The sequence below is a fragment of the Lytechinus variegatus genome, chromosome 8, assembly GCF_018143015.1.
Source record: "Lytechinus variegatus isolate NC3 chromosome 8, Lvar_3.0, whole genome shotgun sequence".
Lineage (NCBI taxonomy): Eukaryota > Metazoa > Echinodermata > Echinoidea > Temnopleuroida > Toxopneustidae > Lytechinus > Lytechinus variegatus.
In genome coordinates, this window is record NC_054747.1 from 11,172,985 (window position 1) to 11,200,770 (window position 27,786).

Here is a 27,786-nt window from a genome sequence, read left to right on the forward strand (position 1 = left end):
CTACCATCATCATCATCACCACCATCATCATCATCACCACCACCATCATCACCACGACCACCACCACTATCATCATCATCATCACCGTCATCACCACCACCATCATCATCATCATCATCACCCTTGCCACTTACCTTGTATCGGTGCAGTATTTCCCTGATGTACATGGCGTACATTCTGTTGCCTTTCCCGTCGCATACCATCCTGGCTGACATTCTTCCATATCGTCTAAGGTCTTATCGGGGCAGGCAAACCCAGGCGGACAGTCCGTACATTGCGTACTCCCAGCTAAACTATACTGACCTGTTAATAATTAGTCAAGTACAATCGATGTCAAAACCACAGAGTAAAAAACAAAAAGAATTTTTTATATTTAGCTTAGTTTCACAAAACTGTGGTGAGAGAAATAAAATAGTAATTTCACAAATATGAAGAATAAGGGGTTCCAAATAATTCATTGGCACATAATTACAGCTTCAGATTAAACATTCTTCATCACAGATGACTTCTTAACCTTGACTGTAAAAGTAAACAGTAATGGGAGACAATAAAAACTCCTGTTGCAAATTTTAAGGGGGAAATCTGATCAATGTTTCAACTAGATTAATATCCCTTTCATAAACTCAATTATGCGGCCAATAGCAGCATAATTTGGTCGTAAAATTGGAGGAGGACCAGAGTTATCCGCATTATTTTGATGCTGCTATTATCCGCATAATAGCAGCATCGGGACAAGATTTTGAGTTAATGAACGCATTTCCAAATAATGCGGATAATTGCCATGGTGTGGTCACAAGGTCACCCTTTTCCAACACAACGGCATCGGAGGGGGCGTGTCCAGTTGTCATGACGATTATCCGCCTTTTTCAGGACGGGCGCTCGTAAAAATAATGCGGCTTATTTTCGGAGTTTGTGAACGCAATTTTTATTGAATTATCCGCATTACTCTTAGGCGGCTAATTGGAGGATGGGTTTATGAAAAGGGTATGAGATTCTATATCAAGCAACAGTATATCTATTTCTCCAAAAAAAAAGAAACAATAAGAGAAAGACACTAATATTGCCAATTTGAGGATTAAGTTAGAGGATCTTACCGCTGTCACATGGCTGAGGCGACTGTGTTCCATCACTATCACAGTAATAACCCGCGTCACACTGAAGGCAGTATGTCTGAAGCGTAGCATCCGCATACCATCCGTTAGTGCATCTTACTGGGGCAGCGTTGGTAACATTGCATTGATATCCTGTATAGGGAAATGCATGGAAAATATAACATTTAAATGAAATGCTCCCCAAGGAGTGGATGAGGTGCATGGGCAAGCAAGGCTCTCACTGCCATTGCAATGCTACCTGCTAGCATTGGTATCCCGTAAGCAAATGCATGGAAAACTTGATATGTAAATGAGATGCTCCCCAGGGAGTGGAAAAGGGGCATAAATTATGCATTGTCAAATGGCAGTGATGTTAATATTGCATTGATAATCCACAGGAAAATAAAAGTAAACATGACTTATAAACAGAATGTTCCCTCCCTAGAGAGTGATATTGGTATCCTGTATGGAATAGAATGAAAAACATGTAATTTCTAATGGAATACTCCCTAGGGAGTGGGGAATGCATAGACTGTGAATTAATGTATGCTACTAGGGTAGTGTAGTTCATACTGCATTCTTCAGGGAAATATATAGAACACATGATTTCTAAATGGAATGCTCCCCAGGGAGTGGAAAAAGTGCATACATTGGGCCTCACAGTACATGTTACCAGGGCAGCGTTGATAAGGTTGCATTGGTATCCTGTAAGGAAATACATGGAAAAGGATGACACTGAAATTGAATGCATCCCAGGGAGTGGGGAAAGAATAGAGTACATCATTTGCTGCATGTAACCTCACTCACCTCTGGGGCAAGGCAAGCAGGCACTGGCCTGTCCTAGAGAGTAATACCCCGCTGCACACTCCTGGGCAACCGTGGAAGTACACTGGTAGCCCGGTGGGCACTCCGTACAGGATGTTGCGTTGGCCCCGGAGTAGTAGCCGTCGGGGCAAGCTGTCTGAGAGCCAGCGAGAGGTGTGCAGTAGAAACCAGCGGAACAGCTGTAGCAGTTGACATCTGAAAGATGAATATTAAAGGTAGCGTAAGCAGAACTTCTCAAATAAATTTTGGACTTTTTTACAATTAGCAAACTAATCATTCTGTTGTACACATACAGTATATATATATACTTTTGCTATTCACTGCATACATGTATATTCATGAATTCTCTTTTAACATGGCCAAAATATTTTGTAAATAACTACAAAATAGTGAGCAATCAAATTTGATTTTTTTTTTTGGGGGGGGGGGTTGTCACACTAAGTATGTATATGATTCATCATTCAATGACCATTTTAATTTTCTATCTTTTTTCAGTTCATCACTTAAATGTTCATCCAAAAAATTATTCATTCATTCATCAACCCATTCACACATCCATCCATCGATCCCTCCATTCATGCGTCTATCTATCAATCCATCTATCCAACTTTCCATCCATCCAACTATCTATCCATCCATCCATCCATCTATCCATCCATCTATTTATCCATCTATCCATCCATGCATCCATCTATCTATCCATCTATCCATCCATGCATCCAACCACCCATCCATCTATCTATCCATGCATCCATCCAACCATCCTTCCGTCCATCTATTCATGCATGCATGCATGCATCCATCCATTCATTCATCCATGCGTCTATCCATCTATCAATCCATCTTTCCAACTTTCCATCCATCCAACTTTCCATCTATACATGTACATGTAGATCCATCCATCCATCCATCCATGCATCCATCCATCCATCTATCCATCCACCCATCTATCCATCCATACATCCATTTATCTATCCATCTATCCATCCATGCATCCATCCATGCATCCATTTATCTATCCATCTATCCATCCATGCATCCATCTATCTATCCATGCATCCATCTGTTCATCCATCCATGCATCCATCTATCTATCCATTCATCCACCCACCCATCCATCCATCTATCTATCCATGCATCTATCCATGCATCCATCCATGAATTATCTATCTATCCATCCATCTATCCATCAATGTGCATCCATCCATCCATTCTTCCATCCAACTATCTATCCTTCCTTCCTTCAATCCATCCATCCTTCCATCCATTCTTCCATCTAACTATCCATCCATTCATCCACAATCAATTGTTGAGCTTATCTAAGGACCCCCTGCACTCACCTCCGAGCGGGCTATATTCTCCGCTACCACACTGTGAAGCTGAGGAGTTGGTACAGCTATGACCGGCAGGGCATGACACACAGTCAGTGGCTCCCCCGCTTGAATAGGTTCCTGTAGAATGAACATAATCAATTGTCATTAATATTAATAACAAATATAAATATGTACAGTTGCGCTCACTTGTATCACACCTATTGTTTGGGGGGTGACCTATTGCTCCACCCCCTCCCCCCCCCCCCATTAAATAGCATGAGATCACGGACTAAAGCCCATGGTTGTGTTCAAAAGTTATTTAACCCCACCACAAAATGCACTCCTTGTTGCCGACTGTTCAATGTGGACAACAATTTTCCTTGAAACCCAGAGATACAAACTTTCTTGAATGCAACATATTATCATCTGACTTCACATTTTAAAACATGGCAGAACTTGAACACTTGAAATAAGTTCATTTTCTGGCAGCGTTCACTTACTTTTGAGCACCGCTGTAATCACAGGTCAAGGATGGGGAAACAAAGATAATAATCACAAGTCATAATACTCCTCCTCCTGGCTTGGGAGTAGTCCAAAAGGAATTCCCCCTTATTTGTTTTGTTGTGTCCATGAATCTTGGGTTGAAAATAATAGTTTTTAAGAAAAGAGACGTGGGAACATGACATCATCAGCCAAACTATTGCATATTTATATTGGCATGCACCTCACTGTTTTCACAGAGAACTGCTAAACATTCAGAAGGCGATACATCACCTGGCGGACAATCCTCGATGGTGCTGACCGCCGGGCACCTGCTCCCGGCGGGACAACTCTGACAGACGCCATCTCCTAGAAGAGCGTATTGCCCACTCGCGCAGTCCACCGGGTCGACCGTAGGGTCGGTGCACTCCTGCCCGGCGGGGCAAGGCACGCAGTCCGTCTGGGCAGCATTGGTGATCTCGTTGTAGGCACAGCGGGTGCAGTTGTCAGAGCCAACAGGTGCGATGTACCCCTTTGAGCAGGCGGCTGGGTCTTGCGAGGGGTCGGTGCAGGAATAGCCTTCAGGGCAGGGTAGGCAGGAAGAAGCAGCCTCCTCACTGGGTAAGATAACAGGAATATGGAATATTTTTTAATAGTAATAATTTAACAGAGTTTATTCAATCAATCATTAGTTTTATTACTCATGCACAGATTTTATAGGCCTATATCATAATACCTTTTTAATACATTTGTTCATGTATACGTATATTACTATACATTCATTCCCAGGTAGAACTAATTTTTTTAGTTCATGTTTAATCTAATATTTTTTAACAATTATACAATATTTGTAACACTTTATTCCACTTTCATTTACGGTACATTCTACATACATGTAATTGTAAGAGACTTTTAAATATTTTCTATGTTTTTTCTTTCTACAATGTACCGGTTACAACATACATATCGGTGGTTACAAAGTAAAAATAATGATGAACTATGTACATGTACATCGTAAATTAAAAAAAAACATTGGGCTTAGGTGAACAGCCTACATTGTAAGTTGTACTTGTGCTTTTGCATACATGTATATGTACTGAAATCACTGAAATATCTATACAGAAATATCATTTTCACTAGATGATGCCTATGTTTTAGTAATGGAAATGAAGTGATCTGCATTTTGCAAATATTTCTGTATTTTGAAGGTATGTAAATTCACAATATGCAAATTAATTGAAGAGTTTACACTCACAAACCACTCATCAGAATTCTTTAAAAATAGCAGCTCAAAGCCAAATCTAAATGTGTATGATTCTAAAATCATTTTGAAAGGGTATTTTATACGGTAGTATTCACATGTGTAAGTCTCATATATTATGTAATATAACTTCCCTCCTTAAAACCAGGTGTTAAATCACAAGTATCTCCCAGCCCCGGACTCAGAAAAAAGGCTCATTCTTGCGTAACATATTTTGCAACCCTGTATACATGTAGTCTGCAAACACAGACTCATATTTGACACTTCAGCAATTAAATAACAGCTCGAGAGTCAAGACTAGACCCCAAAGATTCTGTCTGTGTCAAACAAGTGTATGGTTGAGCCAGACAAAGTACATATAGTGAATCTACATGTAGTCTCACTAATTCAGACTCTACATTATGCACTCCACTATGCAAATTGCGAAAACAAAGGGTCTGTGCCTTCAGACTAGTAATCATGCATGTCTACTGGTGGTTTCATACATAATACTACGTCCTATGCCTGAGTGCACGCGATGACATCAATAGACCAGCGCTAATCTGGGATGCACAATGGCCTGGGTAACTTTGCTATTACTACAGGCTTCACTGTTGCTCCCTTCTAACAATGGAGAGTACTGCCTAGCTCATTGAAATATAAGCTCACAGATCTCTGTCAATAGACCAGTTCGTAGTTACTTCATGGGCAATTTTGGTCAAATGACCTTTCATTTCTTTCATCATGATAGGCAGATTTCAAAGCAAGATATTACGTAAGCTTGCCTTACATAGCAGGATGAAGAAATTGAATAGACCAGGTGACTAGAATAGCAAACCAATGAACACTTAATGAAGGTATTTGTTGCATTCCTACTTTGAATGCATATCTTAGCATGTTGCATAATGTACTTGACAAACTGTGAAATACCAGTCGTTCGTGGAACGGTGGAAGCATTGTTGTTTTTTTGTGGATGTAAATGAAAACGACAATTCAAAAGAATATATGAATAATGAAGACATCAAAGTTGGTGCTTATCTCATTAGATTTTAAAGCACCATGTCACTTTAGTACAAATGACCTTCTTCTGATCATGCGTAGAATCAATCTTTTGATCATGCGCAGAAAGGAACTACGAACTGGCTTATGTGAAAGAGGTAATTTGATCTGAGAGGTATACAAATTGGGTACAGTAGACCGAGGTTTTTACCTGACTGCTAAGAAAGCACGAATGCCTGTGAGCAAGCAACCAGGGGACCAACGGCATAAGGTCCTCTCCAAGGGGCCTGGTAATGAGGATAAATGCCTAACTTGGGAATCGAACCCGGGTCACCGGAATCCGAAACCCCGCTCTACCGACTGAGCTATACTCTGTACATGTACACGATACAGTTTTGATTTCTTCCTATAAAGGCTTTTAATAAATGATATGATTTTCTAGGCTCCTTACTAAATTTGTGATTAAATTTTACATACATTTCATATATTGTTCTGTATGGAGGCCAAACATTTTTCACCATACTGAATTTGAATTTCATAGCATACTGTATGTAATATCTCAAAATAATACCCGCTAAAAAGATATAAAATGAGTAGAAAATTGATAAACGAATATTTTTGTTTGATGCATTCATTGCATTGTATAAATATTGTAAAGTGGTAAGAAACATTAATGTACGAAATGTATAAAGGAAATATTGAAAACAGAGAAACAAAAAAAAATTACAGGAAAAAAGAGAAATGAAGAAAACTGAGTTTAAAGGAGACAGACAAGGACCAACAGAGGAAAAAAAAAGTTTTAACAACAAAAAAAACCTGAAAAAAATGGGAAAAGAAAGAGAACGAGAAATAGGGGAAATCACAAAGAGAATTTTTTTTGATAGTCAGTGTGCATGCCATACATGGAACATTGATGTCAAGGTCATGAATTCATCATTAATTCATTATTCTGGCAGCATACAGCAAATTCAACTAGAAAAATAAACATGCTATACACACAGTTACAGTAATAAGCCATACACTATACAATGAGCTGACTTCATCATACTTGCTTTGTAGGAAAGCAATAATACCAATTGTATGGTACTTATAGTTTTATGAGCTAATCAATTGGGAAGAAGTACGGTCGCCCGGAGACTATCAATGCAGCGTGTATCATTATTATTGGCAAACACCATCAGTCATCCGCAATATAATTGCATTGTCTGACAAGCTGTATTCATACAGGTGTGTGCAGAGAGAGGGGGGGGAGATGGAGTAAAATATGGAGCGAAAGATGTAGGAAGGGGTGAAAGTGTAGATAAAAGAGAATGATAAAAAGTGAGAGAGAAAGAGTGAGACAGAGAGAGGAAGAAAAAAAAAGCGGTGCTGCACCAGCCCAAGTTTGCTCAATCTCGAGATTTTAGCCCAATCGGCCCTCTTCACGATTAATCTCAAGATTCAAGAAACCCTACCGCCACCAGCGCTTGAAGAGCAAATCTTGCTCGAATGAGGCATCAATGCATTATGGTCTGATGAATAAACAATCCCGAGTTGAATCTTTAGGAGCGTTTGCACCTGCGAATTACCGAGAAACTTCAAAAATTTTCCAAATAATTCCAAGTGGACCTAGGATTGCAATCTCAAGATTAATCCAGCAAAACTATCGTGATGATTGCGTCTCCAAGAAGAAGAAAAAGAAGGAGAGGAGGACGAGGGGGAGGAGAAGAAGTAGCGGTAGTAGTAGCAGTAGTAGTAGCAGTAGTAGTAGTAGTAGTAGTAGTAATCGCAATAGTAGTAGTAGCCGTAGTAGTAGTAGTAGTAGTAGTAGTAGTAGCAGTAGTAGCAGTATTAGCAGAAGTAGCAGTAGTAGTAGTAGTAGTAGTAGTAGTAGTAGTAGTAGTAGTAGTAGTAGTAGTAGTAGTAGTAGTAGTAGTAGTAGCAGTAGTAGTAGTAGTAGTAGTAGTAGTAGTAGTAGTAGTAGTAGATGTAGTAGTAGTAGTAGTAGTAGTAGTAGTAGTAGTAGTAGTAGTAGTAGCCGTAGTAGTAGTAGTCGTAGTAGTAGTAGTAGTAGTAGTAGTAGTAGTAGCCGTAGTAGTAGTAGTAGTAGTAGTAGTAGTAGTAGTAGTAGTAGTAGTAGTAGTAGTAGTAGTAGTAGTAGTAGTAGTAGTAGTAGTAGTAGTAGTAGTAGTAGTAGTGTACATGTACACTATAGATATAACACATGGTGTACTGTAGATGAATTGGCTTGACAATGCCTACAAATCATATATGCTGTATTACACCAGATAATTAATCTTTAATCAAGCTAGTATAATCAGAAGGTCAGACACTATGGATTTCTCTTGTAAGCAGTTCTAATCACCATCATCCACCACGTACGAGATAAAATCAAGCAGAATTGTTACCTTGACAACAGAATGCAGAATGATTTCAGTTTATTATTCCCCTGTGATAGTGGGAAACCTTTATGAATAAATTAAGTTTCCTACCTATTAAATTTACCTGGCATAAAGGGTGTATATATTACTACATTATATTCATACAAAAACCTGGGAACATTGAGTAATTGATGCATACATGTACACTGTAAACTACATGTACATAAATGAAATAACAAGTGGAATGCCTCTGGCCGTCTCACCTGCATCACGCGGTTCAATATAGCAGCAGTGCTGACTTTGCATACTACTCTAACTCGCACAAGATGTTCAGTGATACATGGTTACTCTTATGTCCTCTTTTTAAGAACTAGACCAATAAACTTACAGAGATATGATGGTTATTCAACAAAAAACCCCAACATGGCCAAAGTTCATTGACCTTACATGACCTTTGACCTTGATCATGTGACCTGAAACTGGAACAGGATGTTCAGTGATACTTGATTACTCTTATGTACAAGTTTCATGAATCAGATCCATACATGTAAACTTTCAAAGTTATGATGGTAATTCAACAGATACACCCAATTCGGCTAAAGTTCATTGACCTTTGACCTTGGACATGTGACCTGAAACACGCACAGGATGTTCAGTGATACTTGGTTACTCTAATGTCCAAGTTTAACGAACTAGACCAATAAACTTTCAAAGTTATGATGGTAATTCAACAGATACCCCCGATTCGGCCAAAGTTCATTGACCCTAAATGACCTTTGACCTTAATCATGAGACCTGAAACTTGCACAAAATGTTCAGTGATGCTTGATTACTATTATGTCCAAGTTTCATGAATCAGATCCATAAACTTTCAAAGTTATGATGGGAATTCAACAGATATCCCCAATTCGGCCAAAGTTCATTGACCCTAAATGACCTTTGACCTTGATCATGTGACCTGAAACTTGCACAAAATGTTCAGTGATGCTTGATTACTATCATGTCCAAGTTTCATGAATCAGGGGGGGTATTCTGAAAAGTCTCGTAAGTTTCCACTTAAATATCCTTTTAAGTTACCCATTTAATGGAGCGCTAATGTACCTCCAAATTCGTATTCTGAAAACTCTATTAGCGCTCAATTAAGTCCCTTTAGGCCACTCCCCTACTGAGCCGAATTAGCCAATCAAATGCGCTCTTACAACGTAAATTTTTCTCCTAGCGCGCAGTGTCTCTTCACTTTGCTGCCTTGCAGCGCAGCGCCCGGCTGCTGCAGGTGCACTGCACCACGATCTTGATACAAAGAATTTTTGCTGAAAAATAATGCTTAAGCATATTTGCATCGGAGATTAGAGGTTCGTTATGTTGTTAAAATCAACTGTTGTCTTTTCCCCTTCTCTCTCATTAATTGTATCTTTGTGCTTTTCTCTTTTTTCCAACGCGTTCTGATTTTCACAACCCGCTATCCGTTCTTTTTCTTTTTTTTTACAATATTTTATTTGCCTCTGTCTCGGGGCCATGATGGGGGGGGTTCTTCTTTAACTTAATTCCTACTTATTCAAAAAAACTACATACTTTTCATTTGTATGAGAAATCTTCTCCAACAAAATTTGAATAAACATATTTTAAAAATCAAACAAGCATAATTTTAAAAAAGCCGAAATTTTATTGAAATTTGAAGTACAAACGTTATGACACAGGTTTTTATAGGTGGGGTAAACGATGGCATCACTCACTATTTTTTTCTTTTGTATTTTATTCTATATTCGTTTAAATACTAAGGGGTCTATGCTTACTTTTTTCATTGTCAGAAACAAGGTTTAATTCACCCCTGCACATTGCTGCATCTACCGTGATTTGGCAATTTCATTATTGTAAAAAAAGTGTGCGAAAACAAAATAGTTTATGATGCTAATAATAAAAGAAAATATAGAAAATAATAGTCATGTTTTCCCTATACGTACACAAATATTTCTGTCTCCTTTTCCCACCTTTTCTAATTTATACCAAATATAATCCCTAGGCCATTCCTTATTTTACTTGTTTATACACTGTTAAAAAAAACCTGATTTTACAGAAAAATAAAAGAAGATTTTGCAGAAAGCAATACCAGAATCATTCTTTAAATTCATGAAACAGGAATTTTTCTGCAATTTAACAGAACAGGTCTGTTAGAAAAAGGGGAAAAGAGTGTTTTATTTAAGGAAATTTGTAAGATTACACACACCAAATACCAATTTCCTGTAAGATTACGCAATCTGGTAAGATTACAGGTATTCTCGAGACTCTGCTGCAGGAACTTCTTTTAGTTTAAGGATAAATTTTCTAACAGTGTACGCCACCTTTTCTCTCTTTAAGTTCTATTCCCTTTTTAGCTCTCTCCTTTATTCTCTTCCTTCCTCCTACTATTAAACCGATTTGATGATATTTATACGAAATGAAAGCCACATTTAGCAAGATATGATGAGACTTAATGGACCTCTTATCACCATTATCTTTCTCCACTGGAAAGTCCGTTAATTGAGCGCTATGAGACTTTTCAGAATACCAAAAGTCTCGTAACTACTCAATTAAGTCTTCGCGCGGTCATAACGCGTACTATTGCAAGTGCGCGCAACGCAACCCTGCCAAATAAGGAAAGGGGCACTTAAGTGACTTTTCAGAATACCAAAATGCTAATTGAGCGCTAATTGACCGCTAATTGAGCTTTCAGAATACCGCCCCAGATCCATAAACTTTCAAAGTTATGATGGGAATTCAACAGATATCCCCAATTCGTCCAAAGTTCATTGACCCTAAATGACCTTTGACCTTGGTCATGTGACGTGAAACTCATGCAGGATGTTCATTGATACTTGATTAACCTTATGTCCAAGTTTCATGAACTAGGTCCATATATTTTCTAAGTTATGATGACATTTCAAAAACTTAACCTCAGGTTAAGATTTCGATGTTGATTCCTCCAACATGGTCTAAGTTCATTGACCCTAAATGACCTTTGACCTTGGTCATGTGACATGAAACTCTAATAGGATGTTCAGTAATACTTGATTAACCTTATGGCCAAGTTTTATTAACTAGGTCCATATACTTTCTAAGTTATGATGTCATTTCAAAAACTTAACCTCAGGTTAAGATTTGATGTTGACGCCGCCGCCGCCGCCACCGCCGCCGCCGTCGCCGTCGGAAAAGCGGCGCCTATAGTCTCACTTTGCTTCGCAGGTGAGACAGAAATTTAAAAAAGTAACAAGTACATGTATTTTAAAAGAGTACAGTGTACATGATTGAGATTTTTTTCCTATTCACAAATAAACTAGTGTGGATACATGATTATAAAAGGTATTCTACTTGTGATTCTGCAAATTGTCACAAAGTTATTCTAAAAACTGCAATTAACAGAAAAATAGGTAATCTAATGTGAATCAAATCAAGGAGAATCTTGTTTGATTGTTTGTTTGTTTTTTATGTAGAGAGGACTGTGGAATAAAAGTACCAAAGAAAAAGTCAGAGGGGTTTGCCCCAAAAATGTTCAAAAGGGTACTGGAAAATAAAAACACAGCCCTGAAAAACCCTGTTCACTGCAGTACCAGGCCTACCAACCTGTAAACATACAAAATAGGAGTGATTCATTTACAAAATAGGAGTCACAGCATATTTCCCATAGATGACTGTACATAATATATGGACAAAAAAAGGGGGAATTTTCTTTCCCTATGATATAATGGATATTAAAAATTTCCAAAAAAGGAGTAACTCCTTTTAAAAAGGAGTAGTTGGCAGGCCTGCAGTACATGTATATTTGCTATTTATGCATATAAAGGTTATGAAAAGTAGACCCCCAAAATAAAAATAAACATTTGACTGGAAGGGGGTGACAGGAGGCAGAATAGATAAGAGGAGGCGAGGGGAGGACTTTGCATGACATGACTCACCTATAATACCCCTGCTCACAGGAACTACAGGTCCCGTCCCCTAGCCTGCTAAAATACCCAGCCGTACAGGCCACGGTGCTGTTACGATCCGGGCAGGCGTAGCCCGCAGGGCACTCCTGGCATTCCGTCTGCCCCTCCCCGCTGGAGTAGTACCCCTCCTCACAGATGATGGGATCCTGGTAGATGGAGGGGCACTTGTGACCAGGAGGACACTGGAGACAGGAGGAGCTCCCGTTGAAGGAGTATTGACCTGGAGCGGGAAGCGGAAAGGGGAGTATTTAATTGGTAATTTCAACAAAATTCTTCTCCTCTTTCGGCCATAGTCATCATCATAGTCATCATTATCATCATCATTACTATCATCATCATCTGATCACCTCTATCATCATCATCAGCAGCAGCAGCAGCAAAAGCATCATCACAATCATCACCAATGTTTATCAGCATCCCTGTCACTATCAACATCATCATCATCAACATCATCATTTTCATCATCATCATCAACATCATCATTATCCTTTTAATCATCAATCTCATCATAATCACTATCAACACTATCATCAATATTATTACCATAATTGCCATCACCATAATCACCATCGACATCAACATCATCACCATTCTTATAATTACTATTATCCTAACCATCATCAACAATGCCACCATCATCATAACAACCAACATCATCATCATAATCACTACCATCATCACCACCACCACCATCATCATCATCACCACCATCATCATCATCCTCCTCCTCATCATCATTCTTTTCTTCTTACCTTCCCCACACATTATCGGTTCAGAGAGACCAGCTACTGGGCACGAATAACCGGCCGGACACCATTCACAGAACTCAGCTGCATCCAGACTGTATGTTCCTGCTGAGCAGTCCTGTTTGAATAAAAAGAAATTATCAAAATCATAATTGCTATTAAAGTTAAAGACCTACAGGTATTATATACATGTACCTGAAAGAAACAATTTTGTTCAATTCTAGGCAATTACAAATTTGCTATAACAAGTTTTTATGTATGTAATGCATGAAAAGCGTGGGAATAACAGGCACAAGTTTGATTTTGTCTAAAATAGATATATACCTTTTTCCTTATTCCCATTCTAAGAATTAATTCCAAATAAATTATTTCAATATGATTAGCTAAAACTTACCATACAAGCTGAATCAGATGACTGGCTGGCAAGGCTATTATAGGTTCCTGCCGAACATGGTAATCTTGGATCTGCTCCACCAGCACAACTTAAGAAAGAAAATATCGAAACGGAAAATTAGTTTCAAGAATGTTATAGAGGCTGTCACATTAATGCTGATCTGACTTTTTTCTGGAATAAAGTCAGGATTGTATATCTTTTCAAAATTGAATTGGCAATACATCTCCTCTCAAATTCCTACAGTGTAATATCACTTATTCACTCAAATAAGAATAAAGTAACTTAAACAAATTTGAAACTTACTCATCTCCCTTTCCCCTCCTCTTCATGTCACTATTAAATTCTTCCTTATAACTCCTTAACATTACCCACATTCTTTTTTCCTCTTTCTTCTCCCCCCCCCCCCCCTCCTCCTTCTTTTTCTCCCCCTTTTTCTCCTTTTTTTCTCCTTGCTCCTCTGTCTCCTCCTCCTTCTCTTCCCCTCCTGCTTCTCTTTTTTCTCCTCCTCCTCCTTCTTAACTGCCTCATCTTTCTCCTCCTGCTCCTCATCTTTTTTGTCCCCATCTGTCCCCTATACATGTATGTACCCCTCATCTACCCTCTTTCTACTTTTTTTTCCTCCTTGTACATGTACATTCACCAATGTCATCACAATAAAATGTCTGCTATCCAAAATAAGTTACACTACATGTATAAATCATTGTTCATCACCATCACTGCTTTCATTATCATCATCATGTACGCACGTACATGTATGTAAACCTATAACACTACATACAAATCTGTACTACAAAAAGTACAAACTCATACATCATAAAAACACCCCTCAAAAAAAGTTTCAATATCTTATCAGTTCTCGTAAACAAATTATTGATTAATTTTCTCAAAACCAAGGGCTGTAATCTATCTCTATAATGTTTCTAAACCTGCTTAATTGATTTTGAGATCTAATCATGGCTTCATTCTTTTGATAGATCCATGGCCGAGCACTCCAATCAGTGATCAGAGCAAATCAATAAATCAATAATTCAAAAAAAAAATGCACCACAACAATGTACATATATGTATGTAATAATATCTTTATGTTCCAAGGCAAGACAAATACAATTTGCAAAAAATCTTTATGTTGATGACGTACATGTATGCTTGCCCCCAAAAAATGAATTAAAAAGTTTTTCATGACTGCATATGAGTTCAGAAAGACAGAAAACATGTTTTCAGTGCAGCTTCTTGTCTTGTACAAAAGCTCCCTATGATTTTTATTGAATTCTTTGTTCGCCGACAAACCATATTCTGTGCATACAGTACACGAAACCAAGTGAACATTACATAGATGTGAACCGGTTCCTGTTCTTAGGATTTTGGTCAAGGTATTCTCCCAGATTCAAGATTCTTTTCATGGTACATGTATGTTCATATATTATGTACAAAGAAATTTGGTTTCCAATTGCTTTAAATACATGTACATATGTGCATGTACAAAATGTACATACAAAGATGAAAAGACTGTAAATGTAGTATAGTATCAGAAAAAATATTTAAAAAAAAACTCAACATATTATATCATCACTTATTCACTTGGTTTGGCTTGTACAACATAGCCTAAACATAATATAACAAGAGCTCCTGTGATATAGGTTCCTCACTTTTCACGTCATTCTATTACTTGGTGAAACATTGAAAATGACTCTTATTTCCTCAAGATATTTGAATTTTGGGGAATGTGAAACAAGAATACAAATCAAATCATATGTGTAAATTGTGCATTCAAATTAAAATATGTGTACTTTTCAAATTCCTACATGTACATCGAATAGCTACATGATAAAGAGACATCCCCTTTTTGTCCACATGGCTTAACGCTACATGATTACATTGTTCATATTACTCCCTTCCTTTTTCACACCATCATATTAAAGTTTAAACTCCAAATCTCCCAAATAGCCACGATGAAGCCAGGCCTACCGATCAATAAAACCCGGGTTATCATATTTTCAGTCGCCACACCACCCCAATTGCCACTAGTATCAAAGGCACAAAGTATTCAATAAAAGCTGGCTAACTTTATCTCCTGGCACAAGAGCAATTCCTATCCCACCGTCACGCTTTACGAACTACATGTATGCATTATTGATTGTTGATAGGTTACCATGGAAACAAAATGGCTCTGTGCACACAAATAAAAGGACTTTGACACCGATAGTATTGGTATCCGGGTAACTTATGAGTTTACTCTTCAGACTTTTGACTGTCCTTCAACGAGTGTGTCATTAATCAATTGATTTTTTTTCATAAGCTTTTACTACGGTACATTTTGCTTTTCAAATGAATGTTTGTTTTAGTATACTTTCTACAATTTCTTCATAGTGTAGGCCTAAAGTATGTTGGCAAGTCTTTGTTGAAGTAATTACATAATTTTGTACTATAGTGACCTACATGTACATTGTTTAATAAAGGCCTACATTGCACATTTAATATGTACAATGTATGTGTACTTTTGACCATCACTATTGAAATATATTCATAAAAAAGTATTTCAATTTTGAACAATGACTCTCAAATTGTATTGATGTGTACCTATACAAAATTGTGCACACGGATGCCACTTTATAAGGAATCGTCTCTCTTTTGTAATTTTAGACATAAAATATTATATCTTCATGTACATGGCTTTATTATTTTAATGGATGAGCCATTTTTTAATACACAAACAGCTGTTTCTGTAGATTTAGTCTTCAGATGACCAAAATATAAAAGAACATCCACTGTCCTCAACATGGCCTCCTTGATGTAAAATGGGGGGTCTAATTTCAAAATTTTACTTGTTTTCACTGAATTTGCACCTAGCTAAAGAAAACTGTTTGCCTTTTGATAAATTGCAGCTATGTAAAGTACATGAGTAAAGAGAAAAAAATCAAATTCATCTTTTAACATAATCACTTAACACTGTGATGGAACATACAGGAATTTCGTCAAAAATCTACATGCAACTGTAAGCTTTTCTTTACATAGCATGCATGCTTGATTGAATGAAGAGCACTCCAAGATTGCTCAACTGTGTAAACAAACTGGAACTTAAGAATGGCAGGGAAGACTATATAGCAAATAGAGAAACAATCGGCATGTTTCCCCCATAGCGTCCCGTAGTCATGGTATTGATGCCACACGGACTAATAATCTACTTTGAATGGGTTGGTTGCAATTAGACTGGCCAGTGAGAGGAGGTAACAATTAAAACCAGTGATTGGCCAGTTTGATTTTGGCCAGGATAGACCTCTTGAATTTTATAATACTAGTACACAACTATCATACTGATCACTATATTCTGTACATTTTGCAGTTACAGGTACTTCAAACTGAAACTCGACAAGTAAAGTTCCAGAAATGAAGGCTGTACTCTTTAGATTTGGTGAATCCCCCAAAGTCATGCCACTATTCCAATTAAACCATTTTCTTTGATAAAGATTTTAAATAAAAATGTGTTTTATATGTTGATGACGTACCCGGTTAAATTTTTCCTTTTAATATATCAATTCATTTTCAAAGCATGAAATGGGCTTAAAAGTAACATGGATAATTTGTAAATGATGAAAGTGATCAAAATGCCCTCTTTAAAGGACAAGTCCACCCCAACAAAAAAAGTAATTTGAATAAAAAGCGAAAAATCCAACAAGCATACCACTGAAAATTTCATCAATATCGTAAAGATGTAAAATAAGATTGGATGTAATAAATGTAATAAAATTGGATGTAATTGTAAAATAAGTTATGACATTTTAAGGCTTAAATTCACAAAATAATTATACGCACATCCTGATCAGTACGCAAACCAGGAGACTGATGACGTCATCCTCTCACTATTTCTTTGTATTTTATTACGAAATATTGCAATTTTCTCCTCATCGTCAAGTGAAACAACAATTAATTCCTCCCTGAGCATGTGGAATTAGCATTATGGTTCAGTCAAGTTGGTCCTTATGGGTAAATATTTTTAAATGAAATATTGTATAATTCAATAAAAATAAAAAATAAAAATAAAAAATAAAATAGTGAGTGAAGGACATCATCAACTGTCTCATTTGCATGCCACTGAAATGCATATTGCTGTTTTGTGAAAAATAAGCGAAACTTTGAAATGGCTTAACTTTCCTATTTTACATCTGATTTTGATGAAATTTTCAGTGTTATGCTTGTTTGATTTTTCTCTATTTATTCAAATCAAAATTTTTTTAAGGTGGACTATAGACCTTTAAAGAACATCAGAGAGCGATCACAATTAATGCAAATTTTCAATGAATCTACATGCTGAAAAGAACCAAATCTGACAGCCACGACTCTTTGGTATTAATTAAATACAGAGTGTAAAGTTTAGCAAGATCAGGGAATGGTTAGAATTTCTCTCATTGACACATACATGTAGTCCTATTCAAACTCACTTTGGTGACACTGACATGGTCTTTTTATTCAACAAAATCACACAATCAACCAAACAGATGATTCTCATAAAAAAGGAAGATACATGTACATTTAAACTTAAATATTGTTGTGATGCACACAGATTCAGAATAAAAGAGCGGGAAGAAGTAAAATGTTAAAATGTTGTGCGCCATGATTTTTCTTTCTTTTTGTTTGTATATTTTAATCATTTTATTAGAATGCTTTCCTGAAAAAAGGATATCATCATGTAAAGCTTGAAGTGTTCTTTCGGAAACTAAACACTCACATCCGACCTTTTAATACAACAGATTGAAGATTATTATCTGTGTGATAAAATGATTGTTTAACGAATGATGCTGAAGTCCTGCTCTATTTTATCTTTGGACTCTGTAAAATATATGTGGGACAAAATACAATCATGAAAAAAAAACTCAATCTGATTCCAGAGAATCCAGTAGAGTAATACAAAAAATTGATCATTTGAAAGTTTAAAATGTAATCCAAGGAAAAAAATGATCATTTGTGAGGATTTTCTTTTTAATTTTGTTATGACCTCATGATCTGATACGATCACCACTACTACTCCACATTTGAGAACACAATAACTTAATCAACCAATACATGTTGTAAAGAAATTACAAAACAAGAGCAGAATCTTAAAGCCAAAAATGACAATTTTGGCAAATCCTCTCAAAGGAACTCCTTTGAAAAAGAAATTATTTGATTATGAATGTGTCCATGTACATATACAAGGTGTATGTGCACTCTTAAAAATGTGTTAAGGATACTATGAAAAGAACCAGTTAACAATTTATAATTTGGATACTTTTTTTTCATTTCATTATGTGCACACTATAAAATGAAGTTTATTTTTTATAGCCAATTATTATCAACATCATTATCACCTACAATGTACTGTACAATATCATCATCATTTAATAGTCATCATTAGTCATCATCATCACCACCATACATGTAATCATCATCAGTAGTGTACAGCATCATCATCATCACCATCATCAGCATCATCATCATCATCATCATCATCATCACCATCATCACCATCATCATCATCATCATCATCAGCATCATCATCATCATCATCATCATCATCATCACCATCATCAGCATCATCATCATCACCATCATCATCATCATCATCACCATCATCATCATCATCATCACCATCATCATCATCATCATCATCATCATCATCATCATCATCATCACCATCATCATCATCATCATCATCACCATCATCATCACCATCATCATCATCATCATCATCACCATCATCATCACCATCATCATCATCATCATCATCATCATCACCATCATCATCATCATCATCACCATCATCATCACCATCACCATCATCATCATCACCATCATCATCACCATCACCATCATCATCATCATCATCATCACCATCATCATTATCACCATCATCATCATCATCACCATCATCATCATCATCATCACCATCACCATCATCATCATAACCATCATCATCACCATCACCATCATCATCATCATCATCACCATCATCACCATCACCATCATCATCATCATCACCATCATCATCACCATCTGACCATCATCATCATCACCATCATCATCATCATTATCACCATCATCATCATATTAAAAACCATCATCATCATCATCATCACAACCCTACCACCACGAAGGCATCAACATCCAAAAACTGTTATATAGGCCTATTTTTTGTTGTTTATTTTGTTATTGTTGACTTTATCATACTTACTAATATCCTGGAGGACAATCAAAGCAGGCTGTGGCATTGCTATCCCAATACTGACCCGCAGTACAGCTGGATGCACAGTCATTCTCACAGTCACATGCTCCTACATAAAACAAAAATTAGAAAATGAGCACAAAAATGATATGAGGAAGATGTAGTCGTCATCAATGGTAAATAAGCAATTGGCCTAGATCTACACCATGCACAAGGCCTGTAACATACAGTGTAAAGCTTACACTTTTAACATGGCAGTATTACATTACATCTGATAACAAGACAGTCTCTTTGTAGGAATGGATTGGAGAATGGGAAATGTCATCACTCATAAAAAAATTATCTAGATCCCAATCCCCAGAATGATTTCAGAAAATATTTTCTGCCAGGCTTCAGAAATTGCATGTAGGATGGGGGGTCGGGTGTCCGGACACTTAATATTTTTGAAACCTTCTTTTTCGTCTTTGGATTTCAATAAAAATACGAATTCAATGGAAGCAATCATCTTAGAACTATTTTGTTCTCTATAATATTTCATAACATTTTGCACTATAAATTGATGAAACTTCGCTTTTAAATTTTTCCAAATGACTTTCTAAACCTGTCCGGACACAACAACTGGGTAGGCCTATACGTGTTCAGACCCACGGCCAAGTTATATAACTTAAATACAAAATGACATGAAATTTAGTTGGATTTGGAGGTCATCAAAATCAACAATCACACTCACAGAAAAATGAGGTAGATCAAGGCATGATCTCATGTTAAGAAAAATTAAGTAAATCTGTCTCTGACTTTAATAGGAACAATCATTAACATGCCCAAACTCTCCTGATACGATAGGAGGTTTGGTCCAAAAAAGGCAAACGCAAAGATAACTTCTCTCAAGTCTCACTCTCAACATTGAAATTTCCATGATAAATTTCAGAATAAATTCTATTCCATATGAGTAAGAAATCTTAGACAAAAATGTACTCACCTGATACGGTATTAATTTCGAGGATGGTAACGAAAACCAAAATAATAATCAGTTTCCAACATCCGTTATTCCATCGTAACTTTCCTGGGAGCTCTACCCCGCTGGTCCGGGGCAGTTTGACACCTCGCACGCTCCTCATACTTCCGCCGGGTTGCTCCTCTCCTCTCCCGGCTCTTGTAAAGTTGTTAGGCTTTCCTCCTAATTTCTCTCAAAATAACAGCTATTGTCGCGAAAAGGAGTTTATTATCACCGTCATTATATATATTCCTACGTTTCCATGGTATCTATTTCTGCTATCATCGTCCAGCGATGCTATTTATTTAGTTGTTTCACGGTGTTATAAAAAGTTCGTAAAGTCCTTTTCGTCAAAATTATTCAATCAATCATTTTTGCACACGCGAAATGGGAGATTAGTTTTCACGAGCTTAGGCAGTACTCTCATAGCGTCATTTGTCGTCTTGGAGCCATGTACACTATTCTATTCACGGAAGCCGGATGCAAGTTTACATTGCTCTTGTAATAGATGGCAGTTATTTTGGGATGGCGGTATTTCAGTGAGACCCGTTTCATAAAACTCGTTCTAATTCAACAAATTTGCAGTACTTACTATTGAAGTAAAGTACAAAAAATTAAAAGCTACCGAAACTCTCCAATCCGACTAGCTGGAAGCATTTTGTTATACGAGATTAAAGAATCAAGATTATTTTATTGGTCGATGGACGAATACAAAGAACTTTGGTTTCCAATGACTTATTGTCTTAAAGACATTGGCAATGTCTTTAAGACAATAAGTAGGCCTATATATACGAAGATGAAAAGTATAGGCCGTACAATATACCCGGGGGGGGGGGGCAACTTCCATTCACGAGTGGATACCATGCGCGACCATGGGGTCTCAAAAAGCACCCTAAACACGTAATTTCCATACTCTGAAAATGCACCCCTTAACAAGTATTGGCGTGTGAAACCCTACCCCTAACAAGTATTGGAAACAAAACGATACTCTTGGCAAATATTCCCTGAAATGAACCCCTAAACAAGTACAGGAATGTTTTTAATGTTACGGGTCCATCGGTCGTCGGCTTTACCTTACCTACTCTAAACACGAAGTGTTGGGGCAAAAAGGACATCCTTCATAAAACATTTTAATTTTGTTTTATCAACCCCGCAAATTCGACCCTAAACACGTAATTTTCCTCGCGAAATAGATACCCTTTTCCCACTATTTTTGTGTTTTTGACACCCTTATCACGTTACGTACGTAACGTGCCCTATCGTAAAAAAAGACATCCTTTTTACGTGTTTTTTGGGGTCGCGCATGGTATCCACTCGTCAATGTAAGTGGCCCCCCGGGACAATATATCACAACAATATTGAAATACTTTACATGAACAATCACGATTAATATCTGTCTGCAATTACTTTAATAGGTCTTACCCCAATAATTCATAATGCATGTGGATGATGATAAAGGTCTGTATATGCTGCCATGAGAGGGAAACAGAAAAAAAGACAAACGGAAAGGAAAGAGAAAATGAAGATAGATAAGAGGATAAAAGAGAGCGAATGAAACGAGGGGAGGGGAATAAGTTAATAGTACCAAAAAAAATCAGGTCAGTAGGCCCCTGTGATTATTATTCAAGTAAAACTTTTGCTCACGCTTCGGTCTCGTATTGCCTTGACTGATATGCTGCTCAAGAAGATAGCAGAGCCGGCCTCAAAGTTATTCCTTGTTAAAGTCAATTTGCACACGGCATTCTCCTCGTGATTCGATTTTTTAGCATATATATTTTAGCGAGATACGCATCGTGTTTATGATTACAAAAAAGTGCTGAATATAATAAATAAATCTACCTTGCGCTATTTCTATGCATCGATTGATTATAGCGAGATATGTACGGCCATGTTATTGGTCAGAAATAGTGCTCATATCTGTCTTCCTCAAACCTTCATCAATCATGTCAATGTTTTTTATAATTGTTCTGATATTCTTATTCAGCAACTTTTTTTCAGGATGAACTTTTATTTCTATTTTATTTTTTTTATTTTTACAAAATAAAAGTTACAATTAGTATAGGCTAACAATAATTCATGTAGGCCTACATTATTTTTTTTTTCAAACACCTTTAAAAGCCAAGTTAATTCAAAATAACATATTAATCCGCCACACACAACCATTCACACGCCATATAAAAATATCAAATTCTGGGTAGTTTTCAACCAGTACTGTGTAGTTTTCACCCAAAGCACACATCATTGGTTTAAAACTATCCAGAATTGGATAAGTTTAAACCAAATGTGTGGACATGACTTACGTACGTTGCCCAACATGTTTAAGAGTGTATGATGAACTTCCCTTTTATCACATGTTCAATAGCGCCACCTTGTGGTGAATAAATTATCTGCTTTGCGGTTCCATGAAAAAAGGGAAAAGAGGTAATGCATTGTTAAAGTTCCAACAAAATTTATTTCCAAGTCCAAATTTTCGACGTAAACCCACGTCTTCTTCAGGGATACAATAAAGCTCACAGTGACAAGATATTGAAATATTGAGTTGACGTCATTAGCCTTTTCGGTTGTTTTTGTTGATGCTGCTGCTGCTTCTGCTACTGCTATAGTCCTAGCTTTCGCCTCTTTTTTTTTTAAATTGGTATATTTCAAGGGCCGCGGAAGCGGAGGGGGGGGGGGGGTGCGGGGGCTTCAGCCCCCACTTTTTTCCAAAACCGCGTAAAAAAACGTAAAAATTACCATGTGACAGTGATTTTTGCATGGTAAGCCCCCCCCCCCTTTCGGCTCAGCCCCCCACTTTGAAACCGTTCCGTGGCCCCTGTATTTACTATCGTATTGTTTAGGGGTAACATAAAGTTGCGTACGAGTGGGGGCTACATCAATCACGAGACACAAAACAATCTGTCTTCATATGCCGCCTATGGAACACTGTTTGATGACAATAAACATCATTTTGCACGAGCCAATATGTTAATATTTGACTTATATTGTCGCAGACGTTTGTATATCTAAATGCTATATACAAAGATCATCATTTATGGATATCGTTGAGCTCTGAGTAAATGATGGGACGTTTTACATGTAAGGCTGTGATAGGGATAATAATGTAGAGAAATAAAAAGTGGCATCATGGATTTGCTTAATGACCCCCCCCCCCTCCCCCTCTTGCCCACATCCATACGTGATATAAAATCTTGTTTGATATTCAATTCTCACGAGCCATTTTGATAGAATATGATAAGAGTTGTGTGTGCGCGACTGTGAGGGTGAATGGGAATTTGTGTGTCGAATTGTGTGTGTGTGTGTGTATGTTGGCTGGATGTGCACTGTTAGAAAATTTATCCTTAAAATAAAAGAAGCATATAGCATATAAACCTTTTACCATATTTAGATTTTTCTGGGCCAGTGCTTTTATTAGTGATTTCCTATAAGGTTGTTAATAAAAAGAACAAATGAATTAATTTCTAAACCTCGATTACAATCTCGATTTCGTTTTCATACCAATGCACATAATAATTAAAGAATGAAATCACTAATGAATAATGATACACCCTAACTTCTCATCTCTGTCATCTGTAAGTACTTAATCAAATCTGACCTCGATCAAGCTGCCTCTTTTTCTTTCTCACCCACATCCACCATGTCCACTCACTCAAACCCCCAAATCCCATTCCATTATACACACACACACACACCCTCACACACACCCTCACCCTCTTTCACACACACACACACACACACACACACACATATATATATCCCACACACACCCTAACATCAAAATACATACACACACACACACACACACACACACAGGGTCATGGGAACGATTTCTTTTTGCGTGGGGGTGCTGAAATTAATTTGACAAGCAAAAAAAAAGGTTCGCTACAAAATGAAGGTCGTTTTCGTTCACCCCAAAATCGACAAAAAAGATAATGAATAAAATAACTAAATAAATAGGGGTTTCAACACGAAATGTTTGTCTTTTTACTTACATTTCTACAATTTTACACACCTACCAGAATTCTAGGGCCATGCACGTACACTCTTTTGTTCTTTCCTTCCTCCTCTCGAGCACATTTTTCTTCCCCTTCTCTCTTTCTCCCTAGTTCCTTTCTTTTTCCTTCTCCCATTTTCCATTCCATTCGTGAATTCTGATGCTTTTTTGTCATCTTTTTCTCATAGTTTTATACATTTTCATGAACTAACTATGCATTAACCATGTTAACTAGAGCTAAAATACAAAACAACCACTATTCTTGCATCTTTTGAACAAAAAAATGATATATTGGCAATGTCGTTTTTTCTTCCAAACATATGGAAGTGTAGATTTTGTATTTTACTATTAAACTTCTTAGTTTGACATTCATACACAACCTTAAGTAGGTTGAACACTTTTGGAAAGTAGAGAAAGACTACTATGAATACAATTGAACATGCAGCATATAAAACATTAAAGCATTTTCAATTTAATTCAATTCAAATTAATTTTGATCTGGTTCCATACATACAATGATGTCGATAAAACAAGACACAGACATAAGGACTAAAACACAATATTTACATGTACTGACTTTTGTACAGACATATTTACAAAGACATTACAGTTAATGTTATTTACAGAACCAACATTAAGTGCATAAAATATCTATATCAATAAAAACATTGTCGTGTTTGACTCACACTTATAATAATCCATTTTTTGAGTAAAAAAGAGAGCCTTACCATGAATAAACATCTTCTACCCAATTTGTTCTTACGCAAATCAACGTTAATAAAATAATACACAAATTTTTCGTAAGGGCATGTATCTTCTTTAAAAGAAATGTAGTTTGTTTAAATCGCATTTTCGTCAATCTGTTGTGTGGTGTTTATCCTGTTCCAGGCTTCATTTTATTTTCTCTTAGTGAAATGACTATTAGAAAATACTTATTGCACCTTCAAATCACTACTTTATCTTGTTTTTAATTTGAGAAAGCGTTTTGTTCCAGCTGTAGTTTTATATTTACAGAAAGAATATTCCCGTAAAACACATTTCCAAAGTTTTTGAGACCGTCAAAGACAGTGGAAGCCAGGGGACCATTTTCATCAACATCTTTGTCCGACACGTTGTCAGATCTGACATCTCTCCGATTCTGATTGGCTTAAAGGAACTGTTCCTATGGCAACTGTCGGATAAAATTGGACTTGTCGGATAAATCGTCCGAAGGGTCGTTTCAAGAAACGCCCCCGTATGAATCTTTATCAATTCGATGTGAACGTCTTTGCTGACAGTCGATATCCATGATATTCTTCTTCATATCTTCGGCTTCAAAGAAGTGGACATATTTTTCTATACACAGAGACTCCAACCCCGAGAACCTTCTGATCTGGAGATTCTCCCACCTGGAACCCCTATATAGCAAACTGGAGACTCCAACTTTAGTGCGCGAAGTGCACATCACAAGCGCGAAGTCCATTGGCGGCGGAAACCCAAAAGTTTAGGGGGGTCCACCAGAAATTTTGGGGAAAAAAAGGTCACCAACCTAAATTGAGGGGGACGGGGGAACATGTCCCCCCGTCCCCCCCCCCCCCCCCCCGCTTCCGCCGCCTATATGGCGAAGTCCCTTGCGGTCGGGGTCCAGGACTCGGTAAAAGGACCCAGGAAGCTCTCGGGTTCTAAATGCTCTCTCAGGCTAATTTTTCAATATATGAAGGGACCAGTGGCGTAATGAGCCAACAATTCTGAGGGGGCTAGATAGATGGCGTAACGCGTAAAATCAATAAAAAGGTGCGAGCGAAGCGAGCAAGCAAAAATTTCAACATTTGTATTTTAAAGATCCAACTTTGTGATAAACTCTGACATCATATTAAAAAAATGATATCGTATTTTACCCATTTCTGTTTTCTTTTCTCTTTTGTTCTTGGTCGTGATTTTCTTTTTTGTGGGGGGAGGGGTTGTACGCCATAGATGATAATAAGCAATTAACGATTCAATGAAGGCCATAGGAGGGCCTAAGGAGGGATGATGCTATATAGCTAGGTAGATCGCGCGGAGCTAAGTCCTAACTTGAATATCGGCTCGAATATGAACATTTGGTTCAAGTTAATTTAAAAAGATGTTTGGGCGGGAGAAAGATAATTTTAAGCAGGAAAAAACACATCTTAAGCGGGTAACACAGGGGATGAGTGGGAGAACGGGAGATTTTGCGGAAGCTTTCGGCGGGAGATCACCCGCCGAAAGCGGGAGAGTTGGGGTCTCTGTTTATATTTCTATTGTATCCATCCTTGTTCATGCCATTAATGACACAGCAAGCAAACACCATAGTAAGAATCTGCAGAAAGAACAATTAGAAAGAAATAAAATTATTTCACTTTCATTTATATAGTTATTATAGTTATTATAGTCAAAGTTACTTTAGTTTGCATTAGTTCTCATTGTTTATACCTTATTTCGATTGATGTTGTACTTTAAATTTGACTATGTATTGTTTGATTTTGTTGTGCTTTGTGAACGGAAAATGAATAAATCTAAATCTAAATCTTAATTAAAAGTACCGTTACTTGTTCCGCAAAGTAAGCTCAATATCCATATCATATAAATTAAAAAAAATCATAATGAACTTAATGAAATACTATAAAGATATATATCTTCTCCCAAGAAAGGGAAAGGTCGTACATGCAAATTGATTATTAAAATGCCTTTCTATTCCAGACATGCGTATAAAGAATAACGCAAACAAATCTCAATTACAAGGGTGTACTGAACTGTATAATAGATTTTCATTTAATTCTTCTAAACATCAATTTTATTCTAAAAACCATGAGCGCTAGTTTTGAAGACACTCTCCTTTTTTCTCATTTTCTGTTTCTTTGTATTCAAATTAATTTACCTATATAAGATTGAATCACTTTCGCAATGAAACTTATATTCCCCGTATCACCATCGATATGTGTTGGCTCATTTGGTAGAGCGTCCTTCTCACATCCGGGAGGTCGGGGGTTCAAACCCCGGCCGCGTCAGACCAAAAGACGTTAAAAGATGGGAGTTGCTGCCACCCGGTTTGGCGTTCAACTATTCAAGTGATAGAGCCTCGTCGATCTGGCGCTGCACAGCTGCTGTCGGGCCCACGATCAATTGGCCAAGCAAATTTTCGTAGTATTTCATTTCATGTATATTTCGAACAATAAAATGAAATATGGATGTAATACATAG

The 27,786-nt window shown here is 37.1% G+C and overlaps 2 protein-coding genes across 2 annotated transcripts in view; both read right to left on the reverse strand.

The window, feature by feature from the left end:
- Nucleotides 1–130: 130 nt before the first annotated feature.
- Nucleotides 131–20,992, reverse strand: LOC121420644 (multiple epidermal growth factor-like domains protein 11). Its single transcript, XM_041615307.1, has 11 exons — nucleotides 20,583–20,992; nucleotides 19,613–19,712; nucleotides 13,408–13,495; nucleotides 13,020–13,131; nucleotides 12,238–12,487; nucleotides 4,004–4,326; nucleotides 3,257–3,367; nucleotides 1,899–2,111; nucleotides 1,665–1,796; nucleotides 1,095–1,244; nucleotides 131–303 (listed from the first exon to the last, which is right to left on the reverse strand). The coding sequence occupies exons 1-11, from the start codon at nucleotides 20,719–20,721 to the stop codon at nucleotides 131–133; spliced, it is 1,791 nt and encodes a 596-aa protein (XP_041471241.1). The 5' UTR covers nucleotides 20,722–20,992.
- A 5,808-nt stretch (nucleotides 20,993–26,800) lies between these two features.
- Nucleotides 26,801–27,786, reverse strand: part of LOC121420645 (23 kDa integral membrane protein-like) — a 10,011-nt gene continuing 9,025 nt past the window's right edge. Inside the window, exon 7 of the mRNA XM_041615309.1 lies at nucleotides 26,801–26,905. Within this exon, the coding sequence (XP_041471243.1) occupies nucleotides 26,801–26,905 (105 nt within the window). The remainder of the gene's footprint in view (nucleotides 26,906–27,786) is intronic.